Genomic DNA, 21,565 nt, shown 5'->3' with positions numbered 1-21,565 from the left:
CTTGATGGGGTAAGTCACCCCTGCCCAGCCTAGCAGCCCACTTCAAGGGCGTCTGTTCAGCCTTAGGCCAAACAGGCAAAAGTGACAGGAACACAAGGCAGATGACAGACAGGTGCACAACTGTGGGGCGCAGACACTGTTTATTGAGTGGCAGGCACAGGAGAGGTAGCTGGCTCCGGTGTGGAAGCGGAGGTGGCAGGTCATGCCAGGGTGCTGTGGGCATCTGGCAGCCAGGGCCACACCCCCCATCCTAGGGGGACGGCACAAGCTCACTATGACAGGAGCAGCAAGGAGCCGGCCAGAGGAGGGGGCAGCCACGACCCCCAAGATCCTGGGCAAGAAGCGGCAGACAAACTTGGCACAGGGGCCTAGGGTGAGGGGGACTGGGGCCTGGGTATTCTGTGGGGGAGGGAGGGGGATCACGTCTGTGGGGTGGAGTAGAGACTGTGGTGGTGGCCGCCTGGTCCTGGCACCTGGGAGAAGAGCAGAGGAGTGGTCTTCGTCTGGCTGCCCCCATACCAGCCCGGCTCACGCCCGATGGCACCATACCAGCTCCCAGAGCCTAGACTGCCCGACATACTGCGGCAGAGAAACAGGGTCAGTCTCAGGACAGTGACCAGGGCCACAGTCACAAGAGCTGCAGGAGGAAGACAGGCTTAGAACAGAACCCCTGTGACCTAGACCTTCGGGGCCCAGGGCAAAGTACATCTCTAGGCAAGGGGTGGAGGCTTTAGCAATAGGAACCCAGGGGACCTCACCTAGTACAGATGGGGAAGCAAAGGCCATGGCAGGGGTGGAAGGCAAGACCCGGCTCTCTCCGTCCCCCATAGCTTGATGGAGCCGGCGGGGGGGGTGGGGCAGGGGTACTAAGGCAGTGCCATGGCTCCTACCTGGTGCTCTCACCCCTGCTGTGCTCCCAGGAGCAGCCCTCATCTTCACAGTGCCCAGCCCGGTCAAAGAAGTAGGACCGGGAGGCAAAGACCTGCCCATTGAGGATGTGGCTGGTGCTCTGGGGGAGGAAGCCATCATCAGTACTTACTCCTGGCCTGCACTGGCCTCCCAGGCCCATCCCCAGACCCCAACCCAGGATTCCCAACATCCGCCCCTCTCCACTGGCCCCACAGAGGAGGGAGCAGACCCTTACCAGGTCCTGTGGGGGCCGGTGCACCCGGAAGAAGCCCACCAGCAGGGTGGTGGGCAGTAGCTCCCACACGAAGAGGATGAGGCCAAATACCAGGTAGCCTTTGTTCCCCAGGTCATTCACCAGGTCCGCCTGTGGGAAGGCAGGGGCTGGTGCCAGTCTGCAGTCACGCCAAAGGGGTAGTGGGACAGGGCCCAGGCCAGCTGGGGCCAAGGTGCCATGGCTACTAAGGAGGTGGCAGACATGCATATGCCCACCTGGTCAGACACATTGTACCAGTCGTAATCGAAGGTGTCCAGCCGACTCTGGGGGGCCAAGGCCAGTGCTGTCAGGTTGTAGCAGGCCCGGCTGGCATAGAGCAGGACCATGGCGCCACCCATCGCGGCCGCCTGGCACACACTGGTCCCCTGGCACAGATAACAACAGAGGACCCTCAGGGACAGAAGGCTCCCAGCTTCTTCTACACCCTGAGAACCACTGCCAAGTGACCCCAAAAGACACCTGGACATCAGTGCTGCAGCCCTACCTTGGCCTCCAGGTAGATGCTAGTGGAGGGCGCCCGCCTGGCGACGAGGCAGAGGCAGGCAGCAAGAGACAGCGCACAGATGACGAACAGGGAGTCGCTCACCAGGACGCGGACAAGCAGCAGGGCCCAGGGCTGTGCCCGGCGCCGATGGGAGAGCACAGCACACAGCACGTTCACCAGCAGAAAGAGCAGCGAGGCCCCCACAAAGGCCCCTCGGACAGCGAGCCTGCAGCCACAGCACAGTCAGCCTGGGCCCTCAACAGCCCTCAGCACTCACCACCTGCCCTACCTCCTGCAGGAAACCCCAGTGTTGACAGAACTCAGGGCATCCAGTCTGAGCCCTGTTCCTCCACTCTTACAGATGGAGAAACTGAGGCCCAAAAAGGTCAGAAGGTGACTGACAGCCATGGTACCTCGGAAGGTGCACCAACTGGAGTCAGAAGTCTCCGTCTGAGCCCCAGCTCTGTGACCTTGATCCTACTGTCTTACCTGGCTGGGCCTCAGTTCCCTCATCTCTCAAAGGAGGATAGTAGCCTCTCAGGGAAATTGTACAAATAAAAGATGGCTGGGAAAGCTCTTTAGAAACCGTAAGACACTGTACAAATGACGAGGGCATTGCAGCCCCAGGTCACCCAGGAGTGCATATGGCTTTGGTGCTTCCATGAGCTGGAGCCTCCAGCTCGCCCTCCATGGTGGATGACACTGGGGCCCTCTCCCTTACACTACCACAACCATTCCTATTCTTGTGCCTTGCAGATCTGCAACACCTCTACTGAGCCATCTGCGCCAGGTGCTTTAACTTTTCCAAGATCTTCCACAGACATTCCCTGGGTTGCCTTTGCCTCAGCCCTGAGAGGTGGGAAGGGATCTACATGGGACTGTCCCCTGCCCCTGACCTGGAGGCTGAGCCCACCAGTGTCGCGAGTACTTACAAGCCTCGGCTCATCTCCGGCCGACGCTTCACTTTGGCCTTGAACACCACCTAGGAGCAGAGATGCCCTTCACTCCTGTGGGTCCTTGAGGCTTGCCACCTCCCGCCCCCCACCCGGGACCACAGTTGGTTACCTGGGCAAAGTAGAGGTTCATAAGCGTCAAGGTGAAGAACTGCAGGCAGACGGGACAGCAGTAGAGAAGCCAGAAGGGCAAGGGCCCCAGGCGGTTGGCGCGGGGAGTATCTCGGAAGTAGAAGGAGAAGAGGGTGGTACGCAAGGCGGCCCAGAGCAGACAGAGCGCCAGGAACACTGTCTGATAGCTGAGACGCTTGTGCCCATACAGAAGCACCAGCCAGAGCTGGGCATAGACGGAGAAGAAGAGCAGGGCATACAGGGTGGTGTAGGCAGCCGTCAGCCCCAGGGTCACAGCAGGTGGCAGTGCAGGCACCAGCCCGGCAGCAGGCACCAGGCCAGACAGGTTACTCTCCATGTCAGGGAAGGAGGCCTGAATCCCGGAGACAGACAAGGAGGGGCTGTCGGCGGGGCCAGGGAAATAAATACGGAGGGGTGGGAATTGCAGGGTGCAGAGAGGGAGATGGGGCGCTCAGGAGGAAAGAAGTTGTGGCTGACAGGCCCCTCCTCCTCAACAGAGAGACCCTTGCCCTTGGGGAACACAGGCAGCCTGGGCCCCACGCCCCTCACTCAGGGGCATGGAAGGGCAGTCCCTTCTCTCCAGGGCAGACCGGATAGGGGTTGGGGGTGTCTCCTCCCTGGGCCTACCCCAGAGCCAGGGATGGGGGGATGCAGAGGCCCAAGGAGAGGAGTCCCTGGCCTCGGTCGTTCATGTCGTCCTGGCTGGAGGGGGAGAGCCGGCCGATGCCCGTCGGGTCAGGGCAGCGGCCTTTGCGGGGGGCGTCCAATGCCCCGCTCTCCCCCTCCCCAAGCTGGGGGAGGCTCTCTCTTCTCCAATAATGCGGATGGGGAGGGCCTCTGCCTCCTGTCCTCGTAATTCTCGAAAGTTGCCCCCGCCCCACCCTCCCCCACCGCGTCCACTCTCCAGCCTCAAGGGGAGGGAGGAGGCGGATGCCAGGTCCTCAGGCCGCTGATGGGAGAGCCGGCTCAGGTCGTGGGGACCCAGGGCTCCGGCTCCCCGGCTCCCGCTGCTCCGCCCCCCTCCTCCTCCTGCGCCTGCGCGGGCGCCGTTCGCTACGCAAATTGCGCAGGGGCCCGGCTGGCTCCGCAGTCCAACGCCGCACCCGGCGTGAAACCGTACGAGAATTGGCGCGAGCTGCGCCGCTGGCGGGCGCCCGGGGTTACGGGAGGCGGCGGGAGGGCGGCCGAGTTGCGGGGGCCGTGCCGCATCCAGGGGGTCCCTGGGTGGGCCGTGACCCGGGTCGCCCGCCTTTACTTGTATGGGGGGCCGCCAGTTCCCACGCTCCTCTCTCCTATACCCAAATCTTGGTCGTGCCGCCCGGCCGGGGGCGGCAACGGATTCCCGTCCCTCGGTCTCTGAAGAAAACTTCCGCCCATAGCCAAGATGGCCCCCGGGCCCCGCCCCCAGGCCTGAACCCGCGGAGCCCCGAATCCCCCGCGCGGGCCCGCCCCCCGCCCCGGCGCGCCCGCGGCCCTGCTCACCTGGCCGGCCGCCTGCCAGGCGTGAAGCCCCCACGGGCCCTACGGTCCACCCTCACCGGGTCCCCGGCCCTCCTCCCGCGCCCGGGCAGCCATCCCAGCCAGGGAGGAGGTTCCTTTCCTTATCTCCAGTGCCCCCGAGATGGCGCGGGAGGTGTCCCCCGAGGCGGGCGGCGCGAAGCTTCCGCGCCTGGGAGGAGGAGCAGGGAGCGGGACTTTCCGACCGGGCACCCAGTCCAAGCGGAGCGGTAACAATAGCAACAATAATCGCATCCGACGGCTGAGCTTCAGTTGTGGCTGTGCCAAGCGCCTTCGCCCGCAGTAATCACTCCCTTCACAAAGTTTTCACTGGCTCCCGGGGGAGCTGTCAGTATCCCCACTTCACTGGGGGGAAACTAAGGCCCAGAGGGGCTGAAGGACTTGTTGGCAGAAGTGGGTCTCCGGGTTCCAAATGGGGACCCCAGAGAATCCCTCTCCTGCTCCCACAAACGCCCAAGGTGTGAGGCAGCGAGGATGTGAGCACCCGAGCCGAAGGAGGGAGAAAAAAGGCTGCGGGCGAGGAGCCTTGGGTCCGGCGGGGGGGCGGGGCCGGGCCGGGTTGGCCCCGCCTCTGGACCGACCCGAGTGACGTTCCGAGAGGTGATTGGGCCAGGTCGCTGACAGTTCCCGTTGCCCAAGCAACTAGGGCCCGGAGCCCGGGGTGCTGGAGGGAGGCGGCAGACCCGGGTCAGGGGCCTCGAGATCGGGCTTGGGGTGAGACCTGTGCGCCGTCACCACCGGCGGGGCGGGGCCTGGGTAGGGGCCTGGGTCCACCGGGGTTCTGAGGGGAGACTGAGGTCCCGAGGCGACAGCCTCAGCTCCCTGCCAGGCCAGACCCGACAGACAGATGAGGGCCCAGGAGGCCTGGCGGGCCTGGGGACGCTAGGGTGGAAGAGGGAGCCAGGGGCACCTGCCTCTGCCTTCTAGGGCCACCGTTGGCCCCAGCTGTGCCTTGACTACCTAACATCTTGTCCTCACAGCCCAGAGCATGTTCCAGATCCCAGAGTTTGAGCCGAGTGAGCAGGAAGACTCCAGCTCTGCAGAGAGGGGCCTGGGCCCCAGCCCCGCAGGGGACAGGCCCTCAGGCTCTGGCAAGCATCATCGCCAGGCCCCAGGCCTCCTGTGGGACGCCAGTCACCAGCAGGAGCAGCTAACCAGCAGCAGCCATCATGGAGGTAAGTACCCCACCACCTCCACCTGCCGGGACACCTCACCCCCAGCCCGCTGGCTCCCTGCATCCCAGTGGCATCCACAGGCACTGAATGCTTTGGGTGGGTCCCCAACCTCTCAGAGCCCCAGTAAAACAGCAATTAATAACCACCATTGTAGGACTGTTAATTAGCAGGAACATATAGGATGCACTTGATTACAGAGCTGGTGCACATTAAAGCTAAAAAATGGTAGCTGCTGGGCGTGGTGGCTCGCACCTGTAATCCCAGCACTTTGGGAGGCCAAAGCAGGAGTATCGCTTAAGCCCAGAAATTCAAGGCCAGCCTGGGTGACTTAGGGAGACTCCAGCTCTTAAAATACATATATATATATATGGCAGCTATTAGTGTGGGGCTAGGACAGAAATCAGTGACAGGCAGGCAGTGATCCGAAAAGGAAAAGGGGCCTGCCTAAGGCCACACCTGCCTGGTGTTTCTTTCCTTAGAAGGTGGGGGCTGGAAGGCTTCTTGGTGCCCTGCCCCAGGCTACATGCTTTCCCTGGGATTGGGCCTTCCAGCTCCCGGATGTGTTCTTTCTTGCCCTGTGGCTTGTACCCAAAGCAGGGCTGTCCTGGCACAGTGGCTAGGGGCAGGTGACCTCAAGGGCCAGACAGTCCTCCCAGACAGCAGGGCTGTGTGGGATAAGAAGCACAGGCTCCAAGATGGAAGGATGGACACTGGGGTTCCATGTCCATTTCTCAGTAGGCTCTACCACCTCTGTGCCCAGCACTGGCCTCAGCACCTGGAACAACAACAGATATATTCTGAACACAAAAACCAGGTCGAGCCGGGTGGGGTGGCACATGTCTGTAGTCCCAGCAACTCAGGAGGCTGGCTTGAGCCCAGGAATTCAAGACCAGCCTGGGCAACATAGCCAGACCCCATCTCTAAAAATAGAAAACGAGGTCATGTCACTCTGGCACTGAAGCTTAAACGACCTCCTCCCCATTTTCAGGATTAAGAAGGCTTAAGAGGCCTCCTTCCCCTCGCTCTTTTACGCATAAACACACACACTCGATTCTCTCAGATTGGATCCCACAGCTTGCTTTCTTTTTTTTTTTTTGGTTTGTTTTGTTTTGAGACAGGGTCCCGCTCTGTCACCCAGGAGGGCGTACAGAGGTGCGATCTCAGCTCACTGCAGCCTGGAACTTCTGGGCTTAAGCAATCCTCCCATGTAACTGGGAATACAGGTGTGTGGACCACACCCAGTTAATTTATTTTTTACTTTTTCTTTTTTTTTTTTTTTCTGAGACGGAGTCTCACTCTGCTGCCCAGGCTAGAGTGCAGTGGTGCAATCTCAGCTCACTGCAACCTCCGCCTCCTGGGTTCAAGCAGTTCTTCTGCCTCAGCCTCCCGAGTAGCTGGGACTACAGGCACGCGTCACCATGCCCAGCTAATTTCTTGTATTTTTATTAGAGGTGGGGTTTCACCGTGTTAGCCAGGGTGGTCTCCATTTCCTGACCTCGTAATCCGCCCGCCTCAGTCTCCCAACAGTGTTGGGATTACAGGCATGAGCCACCACGCCCAGCATTTTTCACATTTCCGTGAGATGAGGGCAGAGGTGGAGTCTCCTTTTGTTGCCCAGGCAGGTCTCAAACTCCTGGGCTCAAACAATCCTCCTGCCTCAGCCTCCAGAACAGCTGGGACCACAGGTGCATGCCACCACACCAGCTCATTTTTTGTTTTTTTTTAGAGGTGGGGTCTTGCTTTGTTGCCCATTCTGGTCTCGAATTCCTGGGCCCAAGCGATCCCCTTACCTTGGCCTCCCAGACTGTTGAGATTACTGGCGTGAGCCACCATGCTCAGCCTCCACAGCTTTCTTTAACTTCCTGAGCTTGCACTTGGCTGTTTCTCTGCTCACAAACTTCCCCTGCTCTCTGCCCCCCCACACACACACTCAGCATTCACTCGCACCGTACAGTGAGTGTTCACCGTGTGACACAGGCTGTTCCAGTTGCTAGGGGGACCTCGGTGAAACCAAGCGTCAGGAATCCTTGCCCTTGTGGAGCTTCCCTTCTAGTGAGCTGGTGGGGCCATACGCAAACAAGCACAAAAGCATCCTATCACGCGTGAGATTTGTATGGGGGCAGCATGTAAAAGAGTTAAGAGAGGCCAGGCGCGGTAGCTCACACCTGTAATTCCAACACTTTGGGAGGCCGAGGCAGGCGGATCACAAGGTCAAGAGATGGAGACCATCCTGGCCAACATGGTGAAACCCCATCTCTACTAAAAATACAAAAATTAGCTGGACGTAGTGGTGCGCACCTGTAGTCCCAGCTACTCGGGAGGCTGAGGCAGGAGAATCACTTGAACCCAGGAGGTGGAGGTTGCAGTGAGCCGAGATCGCGCCACTGCACTCCAGCCTGGCAACAGAGTGAGATTCATCTCAAAAAAAAAAGAGTTAAGAGAATAAGGAGTCACAGGGGCAGGGGGGAGTGATGGTAGCAGAGGTGGTCAGCACTCACCTTGGTGAGAAGCACCACTGGAGCCAAGGCCACAGGGATGATGGGAAGAGAGTTCCAGGCAGAGAGAAGGGCAGATGCTAAGGCCCTGAGGGCAACACGGCTCCTGGCTAGGGTGGGCCTAGGGGAGGGGGTTTAGGAAAGGGTATTTGGAGACCTAAAGTTGAAGGTCATTGTAAGGACTCTGGCTTTGGCTTTGCCTTTGAGTAAAAACCTGGAAAGGCTTTGAGCAGAGGCAGCATGGTCAGATTTACACATTCAGAGAGTCACCAGGGAGGTGGTGAGAAGTAGCTGCCCTCTGGATTTATTTTTAAAGCAGAACTAGCAGGATCTGCTGATGGACTGGATGTGGGGTGCAAGGGAAAGAGAGGAGTCAGGATGATGCCAAGGAATTTTTTTTTTTTTTTTTTTGAGACGGAGTCTCGCTCTGTTGCCCAGGCTGGAGTGCAGTGGCGCGATCTCGGCTCACTGCAAGCTCCGCCTCCCGGGTTCACGCCATTCTCCTGCCTCAGCCTCTCCGAGTAGCTGGGACTACAGGCGCCCGCCACCACGCCCGGCTAATTTTTTGTATTTTTTAGTAGAGACAGGGTTTCACCGTGGTCTCGATCTCCTGACCTCGTGATCCGCCCGCCTCGGCCTCCCAAAGTGCTGGGATTACAAGCGTGAGCCACCGCGCCCGGCCGCCAAGGAATTTTTTAAAAATTATTAGGCTGCAACCGGGCGCGGTGGCTCACGCCTGTAATCCCAGCACTTTGGGAGGCCGAGGCGGGTGGATCACGAGGTCAGGAAATTGAGACCATCCTGGCTAACATGGTGAGATGGAGTCTCGCTCTGTCGCCCAGGCTGGAGTGCAGTGGCGCCATCTCGGCTCACTGCAAGCTCCACCTCCCGGGTTCATGCCATTCTCCTGCCTCAGCCTCCAGAGTAGCTGGGACTACAGCCTCCCGCCACCACGCCCAGCTAATTTTTTTGTGTGTGTTTTTAGTAGAGATGGTGTTTCACCATGTTAGCCAGGATGGTCTTGATCTCCTGACCTTGTGATCTGCCCGCCTTGGCCTCCCAAAGTGCTGGGATTACAGACGTGAGCTACCGTGCCTGGCCAAATTATTATTAATTTTAGAGACAAGGTCTTGCTATGTTGGCCAGGCTGGTCTTGAGCTTTTGGCCCCAAGTGATCCTCCTACCTTGGCCTCACAAAGTGCTGGGATTACAGGCATGAGCCACAGTGCCCAGCCAACATCAAGGAATCTGGCTTGAGCACCCGGTAGGATGAAGTTGCTTTTAATGGAGAAGAAACACTGAAGGATAAGGGAGGATCTGGAGGCCACCCTAGAGGGTGGGCTAGAGGGAGATTCTTTTTTTTTTTTTTTTTTTGAGATGGAGTCTTACTCTGTCACCCAGGCTGGAGTGCAGTGGCACGATCTCGGCTCCCTGCAACTTCCACTTACTGGGTTCAAGCCATTCTCCTGCCTCAGCCTCACCAGTAGCTGGGATTACAGGCATGCGCCATGCCCAGCTAATTTTTGTATTTTTAGTAGAGACGGGGTTTCACCATGTTGGCCAGGCTGGTCTCGAACTCTGGACCTCGTGATCCACCCGCCTCAGCCTCCCAAAGTGCTGGGATTACAGACATGAGCCACCGTGCCCGGCCACTAGAGGTGGCTTTTAAGCATCTGGTGGGATTTTTAGCAGGGTGCTAGTGGGAGCTGGCAGGGACCTGGAGTCTGAACCGGAGTTGTGCTTGTCTCAGTCCAGTTAGGGGTAGGGGCTTCAGTTGCGTGCAAAGGAAGGCAGGGTAGGTGTGGGGTCCAAGCTGGCTGAGCTTCAGGGAAGGGAGCAAGACCTGGGAAGCCACAGCATCGTTGGAGCTGAGGTCCTAGGGGCATGATCCACACAGGTTGGGTCAGCTGGTGGGAAGCTTGGGATGGAGTTATTTGATGGTGACAAGGCCTAGGTTATGTCCCTGGGAATGAGTCTGAGGGGAGAGTGGGACAAGATCATGGTAGAAGGAGTAGCAAGGTACAGAAAGGAGACAGGGTGCTGGTGGAGTGGCAGAGACATGAGTAACATTCTGCACAGGCCAGGGACTTGACCTGGGAGCAGGGTGTGGGAGGGGCCTGCAAGGTAATAAAGAGCAAAGTGGACGACACCTCCCCCCAGCCCCAGCTGCAGACCCGTGGGAAAGAGGGCTGCAGGAGAAAACAGAGCTGGATTTCTTAACCTTTTGATTTAGTTTTCAGTGTCTCCAAAAGCAAGTGATTTCCCAGAAAAGATCAGCAAGTGCCAGTGCCCTGCCAGAGCCACGGGGCCTCTGCCCCCTCTACCTGCGCAGAGCAACTCACACTTGGTTCCGTCACTCTTCGTAGTCCCTGCCACCAGGCTCCCCTGCTGGATGACTGAGGTGTCCCCAGGGCAGGGACTGCAGCCACCTTGTGCTGTGACAGCCCAGTGTCTGAAACAGGTGTGGACAGTGGAGAGGCAGAAAGAAGCAGCCCAGTGCTAGCCCCTGGGCCAGACTGCAGGGTTCAAACGTGGCTCTACCCTTCCTAGCAGGTTGAGCTTGAACATTTTAATTAACTCCATCTGCCTGGGTTTCCTCATCTGTAAACGGGAAGAGAACTAGTCCCACCTCGCAGGACTGTAGTGAGGACCTGATGAGTTAATATAGGAAAAGTGCTTGGAAACAGTGCCTGGCGCAGAGGGGGGGCTGTTTGCTGCTGTTATTAGAAATGCCACTGTTATTACTTTATGTATATATATTTTTATTATATATATGTTTATATATAAATATATATATATATAATTTTTTTTTTTCCCGAGATGGAGTCTCGCTCTGTCGCCCAGGCTGGAGCTGGAGTGCAGTGGTGCAATCTCGCCTCGCAGCAACCTCTACCTCCCAGGTTCAAGTGATTTTCTTGCTTTTATATATATTCTTGGCTTTATATATTTATAAAGCCTCAAATTTCTGGGCTCCAGCCAACCTTCCACCTCAGCTTCCTAAGTAGCTGGGACTACAGGCGCACGCCACCATGCCTGGCTAATTTTTTTATTTTAATTTTTGTAGAGACAAGGGTCTTTCTATGTTGCTCAGGCTGGTCTCGAACTCCTGGCCTCAAGCAGTCCTTTTGCCTTGGCCTCCCAAAGTGTTGGGATTATAGGCATGAGCCACCACATTGGGCCTACATTTTTTAATTGTAGACAAAAATCCAAAGAACTATATTTTGTAACGTGAACATTCTATGAAATTCAAATTTCAAGGTCCCTAAAGAAAGTGTTAGTGGAACACAGCAAGTGTTAGTGGAACACAATGTGTAAAATTCATTTACACATTGATTATGGTTTCCTTTCAGCTCTGGCCACAAAGCTGAGTGGTTGTCACAGAGACCACGTGGCCCACTGAACTCCCTTTATAGAAAACATTTTCTTTTTTTTTTTTTTTTTTTTTTTTTTTTTTTTTTTTTTTTTTGAGACAGAGTCTTGCTCTGTCGCTCAGGCTGGAGTGCAGTGGTGCAATCTCGGCTCACCGCAAGCTCCACCTCCCGGGTTCACGCCATTCTCCTACCTCAGCCTCCTGAGTAGCTGGGACTACAGGTGCCTGCCACCGCGCCCGGCTAATTTTTTGTTTTTTTTTTTTTGTTTTTTTTGAGACGGAGTCTTGCTCTTTCGCCCAGGCTGGAGTGCAGTGGCGCAATCTCGGCTCACTGCAAGCTCCGCGTCCCGGGTTCACGCCATTCTCCTGCCTCAGCCTCTCCGAGTAGCTGGGACTACAGGCGCCCGCCACCACGCCCAGCTAATTTTTTGTATTTTTTAGTAGAGACGGGGTTTCACTGTGTTAGCCAGGATGGTCTCGATCTCCTGACCTCATGATCCACCCGCCTCGGCCTCCCAAAGTGCTGGGATTACAGGCGTGAGCCACCGTGCCCAGCCTTATAGAAAACATTTTCAGCTAACTTGGGAAAAGGGAAAAGAAAGTGAACAAACATTTGCCAGCCAGCCTTTCATGCCTGTAATCCCAGCCCTCTGGGAGACCAAGGCAGGAGGATCACTTGAGCTCAGGAGTTCAAGACCAGCCTGGGCAAGATGGCAAGACCCTTCTCTAAAAATTTTTTAAATTAAAAAATTAGCTGGGCATGGTGGTGCCTGTAGTCCAAGCTACTCAGGAGGCTGAGATGGGAAGATTGATTGCGCCTAGGATTTTGAGGCTGCAGTAAGCTGAGATCGTTCCACCGCACTCCAGACTGGGTGACAGAGACCCTGTCGCTGTTTTTTAAAAACAAAAAGGAAACATTTGCCAACTTTAGAGTACTTTCTGATTTTATGAGCTCTGAGCAAGGTGGGGGGTGTTCTCTGCAGGCCTGAAGGGGCTTCTGTACCGGAAGGCTATAGTCGAGGCTGAGGCCTGCAGGTGCCGGAGGCTGACAGGCTGCGAGTGTCTGCCCAGGTTGGGGTGGCAGCACTGGCCACTGTGATGTCAGCCTCCCCCAGCAGCAGATTGTGTGTGGTCGGCATGTGGTAGGGGCAGGATCCAAACCCAGCCCTGCCTGATGGCAGAGCTTCACTGCTCCAAACGGTCTGGAACACCACTGTTTTAATTAAGTGTGCAATTCAGCGTGCAAGTGTCTTGTAATTAAGTGTGCCTCTGTTTCCTCATCTATAAAACAGGGAGAACTTGGTATTCTCCTTCTTGGGAATCTGAGGACTCTGAAAATCCCAGTACAGGGATGCTCGCGGAAGCATCAGCAGGGATGTCCGCCCCAGCCGCTGACTCAGAAGCCCAACACGCAGAGAATGTAAAGCTGGTGCCATGCTGGGGCCTGGGGCACTTCTAGCCACAGCCACCACCCTCCACTTCCACACCCAGCTCCGGGCCAGGCTCTAGGCGGATGGCAAGAGTGGGCAGGCCTGGGCACCCACCCACGTTCACACCCAAGGAGGAGCCACACCCCTTTCCTTCCCCAGAGAAGGGAGAGGCTGGCCCAGGCCCTGCCCCAGCCCCTTCCTTCCCCCAGGGAATTCACAGACACTCCCCCGGGGTTTTTCCCCGTAAATAGGACACTTTTTAAAAATTCAACTTAGAGGGCCGGGCGCGGTGGCTCAAGCCTGTAATCCCAGCACTTTGGGAGGCCGAGGCGGGCGGATCACGAGGTCAGGAGATCGAGACCATCCTGGCTAACACGGTGAAACCCCGTCTCTACTAAAAATAGAAAAAATTAGCCGGTCGTGTTGGCGGGCGCCTGTAGTCCCAGCTACTCGGGAGGCTGAGGCAGGAGAATGGCGTGAACCCGGGAGCCGGAGCTTGCAGTGAGCCGAGATCGCGCCACTGCACTCCAGCCTGGGCAACAGAGCGAGACTCCGTCTCAAAAAAAAAAAAAAAAAAAAAAAAAAAAAAAAAAAAAAAAAAAAATTCAACTTAGGGCCGGGCACGGTGGCTCACACTTGTAATCCCAGCACTTTGCTCACAGCACTTTGCAGGGCCGAGGCGCGTGGACTGCCTGAGGTCAGGAGTTCAAGACCAGCCCGACCAACATGGTGAAACCCCGTCTCTACTAAAAATACAAAAATTAGCCAGGCATGGTGGCGGCAGGCACCTGTAATCCCAGCTACTTGGGAGGCTGAGGCAGGAGAAGCATTTGAACCCGGTGAGCAGAGGTTGCAGTGAGCCAAGATCACATCACTGCACTCCAGCCTGGGTGACAAAGCAATACTCCCTCTAAAAAAAAAATACATATATATATATATACACACACACAAATATATATATACACACACACACACACATATATATACACATACAAATATATATATGTATATTTGTATTTACGTATATATAATTCAATTTACACAAATGGGTATCATCTTGATAACAACTAGCTTGGCATTGCTAAGTCCACGAATTTGGTGAAAAACTCCCACCCCATAGGACAGGCTCCTGGCAGAACTGGTGCTAGCAGAAGGCCCAAAGGGGCCTTCCCCAGCCTAGGCCTCCAAGACAGCCCAAGGTACAGCTGGAAGGAGCCTGGGGCATGACAGCTAAGCACACAGCCCCTGAAGCCACATTGGTTGGGTTGGGATCCCAGCCCTGCTACCTACTAGCTCTGTGACCTTGGCCAAGTTACTTACGCTCTCTGCCTTAGTTTCTTCCTCTGTAAAATGGCAACCATGAGGAACCTCCCTGATAGGGTGTGGCAAGGATCAAATGAATGAATACACAGGGAGGGCTTCCGACCATCCACCATACCTGGCCAGTGTCTTCTGCTTGTTCTGATCCCTGGGCAAGGGGCAGTGCCCAGGCCAAGTGCCTGGGTGCAAGTCACTGACCTTCCACTTGTGGGGCCTTATGTCCGGCAAGCGCAGTGGTCCTGTGGCCCCACTCAGAGCTAGTGGAGGAGAACAGCTGCCGTTTCTGCGTATTTAGGTGGCTAAGCAGGCTGTCCTAGCCACATGGCCTCAGGCAAGTTCCTAACCTCTGCCTCTGTTTCCTCATCTGTACAACAAGGAGAGCTGGGTATTCGCCTAGCTGGGACTCTCAGAGGCCTCAGGCTATGAGGGGCAGGTAGGGGGCTTTCCTGCTCTCATTTGTTGTCATGGCAGTCCTGGCGGATGGGGAACTGCCCCCATTTCACAGAAGACACTGGGGCCCTAAAGGGTTGGAGAATGGGCCAAGGTCGGAGCAGGAATGTGGCCAGGGCCTGGCCCACCTAGCTGACCCCTGCTCCACAGCCACCGCCCCATAGAACCGGAAATTACTCTGCAGACAGGCCTGTTCCGTCAGTGCCCCTTCTGTTCCTGGCTCTCCTGCCCCATCCGAAATCCTTCAGCCTCCCAAAGTGCTGGGATTACAGGCATGAACCGCCACGCCCAGCTCTCATCTGTAATCTTTACTCCTGACCTAGTATGCCTCTCCCCACTGCCACCTCACTCCTCCAGGGTCTTGAGGTATCCCCACCTGACCTGGGGGCAGCTCTGGGCTTTGGTGATGCTCAGAATGCTCAGGCACTCTGATCACAGCCTATCTTACCCTAGGCCTTTCCGGATTCCATCCTCTCGTTCCCTTACTTGCTTTTTTTTTTTTTTTTTTGAGACAAAGTCTCACTCTGTCTCCCAGACTGGAGTGCAATGGTGAGATCTCAGCTCACTGCAACCTCCGCCTCCCAGGTTCAAGTGATTCTTGTACCTCAACCTCCCTAGTAGCTGGGACTACAGGCCCACGCCACCATGCCTGGCTAATTTCTTTCTTTCTTTTTTTTTTTTTTTTTTGGACAGAGTCTCGCTCTGCCACCCAGGCTGAAGTACAGTGGTGCAATCTCGGCTCACTGCAACCTCTGCCTCCCGGGTTCAAGTGATTCTCCTGCCTCAGCCTCCTGAGTAGCTGGGATTACAGGCTGGCGCCACCACACCCGGCTAATTTTTATATTTTTAGTAGAGACGGAGTTTCACCATGTGGGTCAGGCTGGTCTTGAACTCCTGACCTCGTGATCCACCTGCCTTGGGCTCCCAAAATGCTGGGATTACAGGCATGAGCCACCACACCTGGCCTTTTTTTGTATTTTTAGTAGAGATGGGTTTTTGCCATGTTGGGTCAGGCTGATCTCGAACTCCTGGCCTCAAGTGATCCACCTGCCTCGGCCTCCCAAAGTGTTGGGATCACTGGCGTGAGCCACTATGCCTCTGGGTTCACGCCATTCTCCTGCCTCAGCCTCCCGAGTAGCTGGAACTAAGGCGCCTGCCACCATGCCCGGCTAATTTTTTGTATTTTTAGTACAGATGGGGTTTCACCGTGTTAGTCAGGATGGTCTCAATCTCCTGACCTCGTGATGCACCCGCCTCTGCCTCCCAAAGTGCTGGGATTAAAGGTGTGAGCCACCGCACCCGGCTGCCTACTTGCTTTCTTAGTCATATGTCTCATTCATGTGTCCTAGCTGGGACCCCTGGAGGCCCTGCACTGGCCCACAGGCCCTTCCTCAGGTCCTCTGAGGGGAGAAGAGACATTCTGATGGTTATCCCCCGCCTTCAGTTCCTGGCCTGTAATTTACCTCCTCCAGAGAGCCTCCCTGACAGACATACCTTGCCATAAACACCAAGCATGTTCCCTGCCTGCCTCTCTTTTTTTTTTGTTTTGAGATGGGTGCAGTGGCGTGATCTTGGCCCACTGTAACCTCTGCTGCCCGGGTTCAAGCGATTCTCCTGCTTCAGCCTCCTGAGTAGCTGGGATTACAGGCGCCTGCCACCGCGCCTGGCTAATTTTTTTGTATTTTTAGTAGAGACGGGGTTTTACCATCTTGGTCAGTCTGGTCTTGAACTCCTGACTAAGTGATCCCCCCCACCTCGGCCTCCTAAAGTGCTGAGATTACAGGCGTGAGCCACTGCACCCAGCCCCCCACCTGCTTCTCACTCTGTCATTGCACTCTGAGTGTTTGCTCAGGGGAGTGGTTCTAAGTCTTTATCGGTCTGGATAGAAGAGTGGAGTTGGCAGGAGTTGGGAGATGGCACAGAGCACAGTTCAAACAGACCATAGTAGGCGGGCCTCTGAATAATAACCCATAGTGCACTTGCAGCCTACAAAGCACTTTCTTTTTTCTTTTGTTATTGTTATTATTATTTGAGACAGAGTCTCGCTCTGCCACCCAGGCTGGAGTGCAGTGGCACAATCTCGGCTCACTGCAACCTCCACCCCCTGGGTTAAGACAATTCTCCTGCTTCAGCCTCCTGAGTAGCTGGGAGTAGAGGTGTGAACCACCACACCTAATTTTTGTATTTTTAGTAGAGACAGGGTTTCATGAGAGTTTGAGGCCAGGCTGGTCTCTGACCTCAGGTGATCCACCTGCCTTGGCCTCCCAAAGTGCTGGGATTACTGGCGTGAGCCACCGCGTCTGGCCTTCTTTTATTATTTTTTTAATAGAGATGGGGTTTTGCAATGTTGCCTAGGCTGGTCTCGAACTCCTGAACTCAAGCAATCCACCTGCCTCGGCCTCCCAAAGTGCTGGGATTACAGGCATGAGGAATCACGCCCAGCCACAAAGCACTTTCACATTTTTTAATTTTATGTGACCTTCACACAGCCACTGGGAGTCAGGGCTAGGATTATCCCCTCATAAAGGTGAGGACACCGGCTCAAGAGAGTCAAAGGCTGGCTAGACAAGGGAAGAGACACAGAGCTCCACTGATAATAACTGGACTCTGGATTCCACCAAACCTTTGGAACCTTCCAGCCTCAGGCCTCCACAGCTTCACAGAAACTGGGCAAATCTTAACTCTCTAAGCTTCTGTCTTCTCATCTAAGCATGTTTAGTACTCACCTCCCAGGGTGGTTAGGAGGGTAATAAGGGAATGTCTCAGCCTACACATAAGTGCACCATCAATGGTACCTAAAAACGTCAACAGTTCCAGAGAAGGCTCTGTGGGGGATGCCGACATGTAGCGGACAGGTTCTTTTTCTCCAGGGGCTCTGCAGGTCCGTTGCAGAGGAGGCGTTCAATCCTGCCGACTGTGGCAGGACACTTTCCTATCCAAGGGATTGGCTTCCTCCGATGTAGAATAGACACTATGAAATAGCTACCAACCCAGGGGTTGCCAGGAGGCCCCATGAAGGTCTTGCACTAATAATACTTCTTGTTTTGTTTTGTTTTCTTTTCTTTTGAGAAAAAAAGCCTGTAGCCTAGGCTGGAGTGCAGTGGCGTGATCTCGGCTCACTGCAACCTCTCCCTCCTGGGTTCAAACGATTCTCCTGCCTCAGCCTCCCAAGTAACTGGGACTACAGGCACGTGCCACTATGCCCAGCTAATTTTTGTGTTTTAAGTAGAGACGGGATTTCGCCATATTGGCCAGGATGGTCTCGATCTCCTGACCTTGTGATGTAACTAGTATTTCTTATGCCCTTATTTTGTGCCGGGAACAGGGCCTCACCCATTACTGGCACTCGGTAAGGATTCGTGGGATTAATGAGAAGTTCACCTGAATCTTCACCAAAGGCCCCTGAGCTTCCCCTCGATTCACATACAAGGGACTGGGGCTCTGAGAGGTGGGCTGTGATGCGCCCCTGGAAGACCCACGAGTGGGCCTGCAGAGCTGATGGGGAGGGTTCAGGCAGGGCCAGGGGCTTAGAGGAGCTGAGATTAACGTCGCCCCCTACCCACTGACCCTCTGCAGGCGCTGGGGCTGTGGAGATCCGGAGTCGCCACAGCTCCTACCCCGCGGGGACGGAAGACGACGAAGGGATGGGGGAGGAGCCCAGCCCTTTTCGCGGCCGCTCGCGCTCGGCACCCCCCAACCTCTGGGCAGCACAGCGCTATGGCCGCGAGCTCCGGAGGATGAGTGACGAGTTTGTGGACTCCTTTAAGGTGAGCGCCGGCCCCCAGCGTGCCAGGACCTGCAGTCCCAGGCCGACCCCCGTGCCTTGGGACGAGGCACGCCCGGATCTAGAGTCCCACGACCCCTCCCCAACGCCGTCCTGTTCCTTCCTAGCTCCAGAGCATTCTGGGATTTGTAGTCACAAGACATCCCCCCTCCCCCCGCCCCAACTCCCCAGCTCTTCCCCCGCCTGGTGTGTGTGTGTGTGTGTGTGTGCGCGCGCGCGCGCCTGGTGTGTGTGTGTGTGTGTGTGTGTGTGTCACAGGGCATGCCGGGATCTGTAGTCTAGATCCCACTCCAGGTGTGTGTGTGTGTGTGTGTGTGTGTGAGTGACAGGGCATGCCGGGATCTGTAGTCTAGATCCCACTCCAGGCGAAAGCTCCCTGGTTCCCCGAATTCTTGGAAGACCAGGCATGCTGGTATTTTGCTCCTTGCTGGCATCTGTGCGCTCTGTCGCCCAGGCTGGAATGCAGTGGTGCGATCACGGCTCACTGCAGCCTGGAACTCCTGGCCTCAGAGGATCCTCCCGCTTCAACCTCCCAAAGTGCTGGGATTACAGGCGCTCACCATCGCTCCCGGCCCTTTGATTCTCGAATTGCGGTCTCATCTTTGTGTGCTAGGTCTCCAGCTCTGGCCTTTCCATTTAGGGCCCTAGGCATCCTCTCTTCCCGTCCCCGGCACGGAGTTCCTGGGATCTAACCAGTTCCCATTCCTGGGGGCCCATGCGTCCTCCCGAGCGTCCCTGACCGCCCGGCGTGGAGCCTCCTGGGAGTTGTGGCCTTCATTATCCGCCCCCACGATCTCACTTAGAGGGAGGCTCACGGAAGTGGAGAGCCTGGCTCGAGCTGCCATGGTAATCTAACTCATGTAACCGTTTTCTCCCCCCACCAGAAGGGACTTCCTCGCCCGAAGAGCGCGGGCACAGCAACGCAGATGCGGCAAAGCTCCAGCTGGACGCGAGTCTTCCAGTCCTGGTGGGATCGGAACTTGGGCAGGGGAAGCTCCGCCCCCTCCCAGTGACCTTCGCTCCACATCCCGAAACTCCACCCGTTCCCACTGCCCTGGGCGGCCACCTTGAATATGGGCGGAAGTGCTTTCCGCAGGCCTATGCAAAAAGAGGATCCGTGCTGTCTCCTTCGGAGGGAGGGCTGACCCAGATTCCCTTCCGGTGCGTGTGAAGCCACGGAAGGCTTGGTCCTATCGGAAGTTTTGGGTTTTCCGCCCATAGCCACCGGAAGTGGCTCCGTGGCCCCGCCCTCCGGCTTCGGGCTGCCCCCAGGCGCCTGCGCTAAGTCGCGAGCCAGGTTTAACCGTTGCGTCACCGAGCCCCGAGCCCCGGCGATGCCCCGGGGGCCGCGCTCACTACCAAATGTTAATAAAGCCCGCGTCTGTGCCGCCGAGGCTTTTCTGTGCGTTGACTTGGGGCTCCGGCAGGCCGGGGTAGTGCTCTCACGGATACTTTCAAAAGAGGCCGCTGTCTTACGAGGGAAACTTAGGCTCTGCCTGACATCCAGCGACAGAGACGGAAGGGGTCGCGGCGGCTCGCGGGCCAGGGCTGCGCGGCCCAGGTCCAAGCTCCCAGCACGCGCATTGGGACCGCAGCGCTGCCGGCCGCCCGATCCCGCGCTCTGCAAACCGTGCCGCGGCCCCCCAGGGAGGGTCACTCGCTCCTATTTGGGTCAGCCCTTTCCAGCAGCTACTGTGTGGCCGGCCCGGGGCCAGCGCCGCCCGGGGACCTGGCGGACCGCGCGGGGCGGAGGGAGCAGCGGAGCCAGGCTGGCAGCAGCGCGGTCGCTGGAAACAGGCTTCATGCGGGGACCCGGACAGAGCGGGAGCTCCGTTCCAGAAAGATTTATTGGCGCCCCCTATAACCCGGGCCGGTGCTTGGTGCTGGGCGCAGAGATGCATTGCGCCACGGCCCTGCTCGCGGAAGCTCCCGAGGGCCCGGAGTCGGCAGAGAGGGCTTCAGGGAGGAGGCAGCTAGAGCTGCGACCTGAAGGTGAGGTGAGGGCCATCCCTCCCGGCGCAGGGAGGAGTGGACCCATGGAAGGACAGGGGAGCAGCAGAGGCCAGGCTTCTGAGGGGCTGGAATGTCACACCCAGGAGTTAACCATTCAGCTGGTATTCGAGGACCTGGGAACTGACTTGGAGTGTGTCCCTCAGTGGACGCCAGCTAGAGTCAGGAAGATGGGAGTTGGCTGCTGAGGAACATGGATACGGAATACACTGGAGTGAGCAGAACTGGGGGATAGGGCAGGGTCCCATAGCAGAAGTGAGGAAGTCTGGGGCCATTGCATTGACCCTGAGGGAGGAGGGCCCTACTCCGGAGCCTGTTTCCCTGGCCTCCCCACCCCATCTGTTTGCCTGAGGCTGCAGCAAAAACAACGCAAAGAAGATACTCAATTGGCAGGAGATAAGCCCAGATAAGAGGCGGCCTTCCCCTGGAGGGATGCAGGCGGGCAGCCTGGGAAGAGCCAGGAAGCTGGGAGAGGCCTTGAAGAGGTGCCAAGCTGACCCTGCTGCGAGCCCAGCCCCGCCCTCGAGCCCGCACTGTGGGCTCTCTGCCACTTTTCGCTGGTCTTGAGGCATGGGACAGGTCCAGGCTGGCTGAAGACAGTCCACCACGGAGGGTCCAGGCCTGCCCTGCCTCCAGGTCGGGACGTCTTGACTTAGCTGTGGCCTGGCACACGAGAGATGGCTCCGGGCCTCAGTCTCCTCATCTGTAAGACAGGCATAACATCTCCCTCACAGGGATGAGGGGATGCTGGGTGGCCCAGCCCCTGCGTGTCTGTGACTGTCCACTTTCCTTCCCCCAGGGTCACAGGCAGGCCTACTGCCCACCTATCTCCGAAGACCCGGGTCCCCTGGTGTTGGGCAGGTTCTGAGCTGCCCTGCTCCACCCTGGCCGATCCATCACCTGATAGAGTCAACTGCCTGTTGGGGGCCCAGAGCAGCCCCGGCGGAAGATGCTAGGCGTTTGGGTCATATCAGGCCACAGGAAGGGGGGCAGGGAAGGCTTCCTGAAGCAGAGGCCTGAGCCTCAGCGAAGAGAGAACAGGGAGAGCCTCAGAGAGACGAAAGTCGTGGGGATGGGGGAACAGGAACAGTGGCTTGGGGGCAGAGGGCACAAGCAGAAGGCCACGGAAGCTCAGCAGACTCGGCAGGGCAAGCTCAGGTTCAACCCAGCAGCCCTTGGCTAGAGGGGTGACCTCAACCCCACCAAACGCCCAAAGCCCATTTTATAGATGAGGAAACTTAGGGCCCAGAGTCCTGTCACC

General features: G+C 56.9%; 3 protein-coding genes across 17 annotated transcripts; 2 read left to right on the top strand and 1 right to left on the bottom strand.

Moving 5' to 3' along the window:
• Nucleotides 1-121: 121 nt before the first annotated feature.
• GPR137 (G protein-coupled receptor 137) lies at nt 122-4,815 on the bottom strand. Of its 14 annotated transcripts, none has more exons than XM_055238343.2 (8): nt 4,235-4,815; nt 2,733-3,104; nt 2,600-2,649; nt 1,668-1,893; nt 1,399-1,548; nt 1,145-1,273; nt 891-1,009; nt 122-579 (listed from the first exon to the last, which is right to left on the bottom strand). In XM_055238343.2, exons 2-8 carry the CDS (start codon nt 3,087-3,089, stop codon nt 420-422), a joined length of 1,191 nt encoding a protein of 396 aa, XP_055094318.1. In that variant the 5' UTR covers nt 3,090-3,104; nt 4,235-4,815; the 3' UTR covers nt 122-419. The 14 variants fall into 14 exon arrangements, with proteins under 14 accessions (XP_055094318.1, XP_063498619.1, XP_063498599.1 ...); XM_063642549.1 differs by having other exon boundaries at nt 2,733-3,132; nt 4,235-4,373; XM_063642529.1 differs by having other exon boundaries at nt 122-473; nt 2,733-3,132; nt 4,235-4,373.
• Nucleotides 4,816-4,877: 62 nt separating this feature from the next.
• On the top strand, nt 4,878-19,685 carry BAD (BCL2 associated agonist of cell death). Of its 2 annotated transcripts, none has more exons than XM_055239290.2 (4): nt 4,878-4,984; nt 5,251-5,445; nt 18,087-18,277; nt 19,179-19,685. In XM_055239290.2, the coding sequence occupies exons 2-4, from the start codon at nt 5,259-5,261 to the stop codon at nt 19,305-19,307; spliced, it is 507 nt and encodes a 168-aa protein (XP_055095265.1). In that variant the 5' UTR covers nt 4,878-4,984; nt 5,251-5,258; the 3' UTR covers nt 19,308-19,685. The 2 variants fall into 2 exon arrangements, with proteins under 2 accessions (XP_055095265.1, XP_063498832.1); XM_063642762.1 differs by having other exon boundaries at nt 4,955-5,026.
• LOC129460778 (uncharacterized) lies at nt 19,629-21,563 on the top strand. Its single transcript, XM_055239161.2, has 2 exons — nt 19,629-20,286; nt 21,104-21,563. Exons 1-2 carry the CDS (start codon nt 19,629-19,631, stop codon nt 21,322-21,324), a joined length of 879 nt encoding a protein of 292 aa, XP_055095136.2. The 3' UTR covers nt 21,325-21,563.
• The last annotated feature ends 2 nt before the right edge of the window (nt 21,564-21,565 follow it).

This window comes from Symphalangus syndactylus, chromosome 1 (assembly GCF_028878055.3).
Source record: "Symphalangus syndactylus isolate Jambi chromosome 1, NHGRI_mSymSyn1-v2.1_pri, whole genome shotgun sequence".
Classification (NCBI taxonomy): Eukaryota; Metazoa; Chordata; class Mammalia; order Primates; family Hylobatidae; genus Symphalangus; species Symphalangus syndactylus.
Note: the sequence above shows the minus strand (reverse complement) of the source record. Positions and strands in the feature narration are given on the sequence as shown.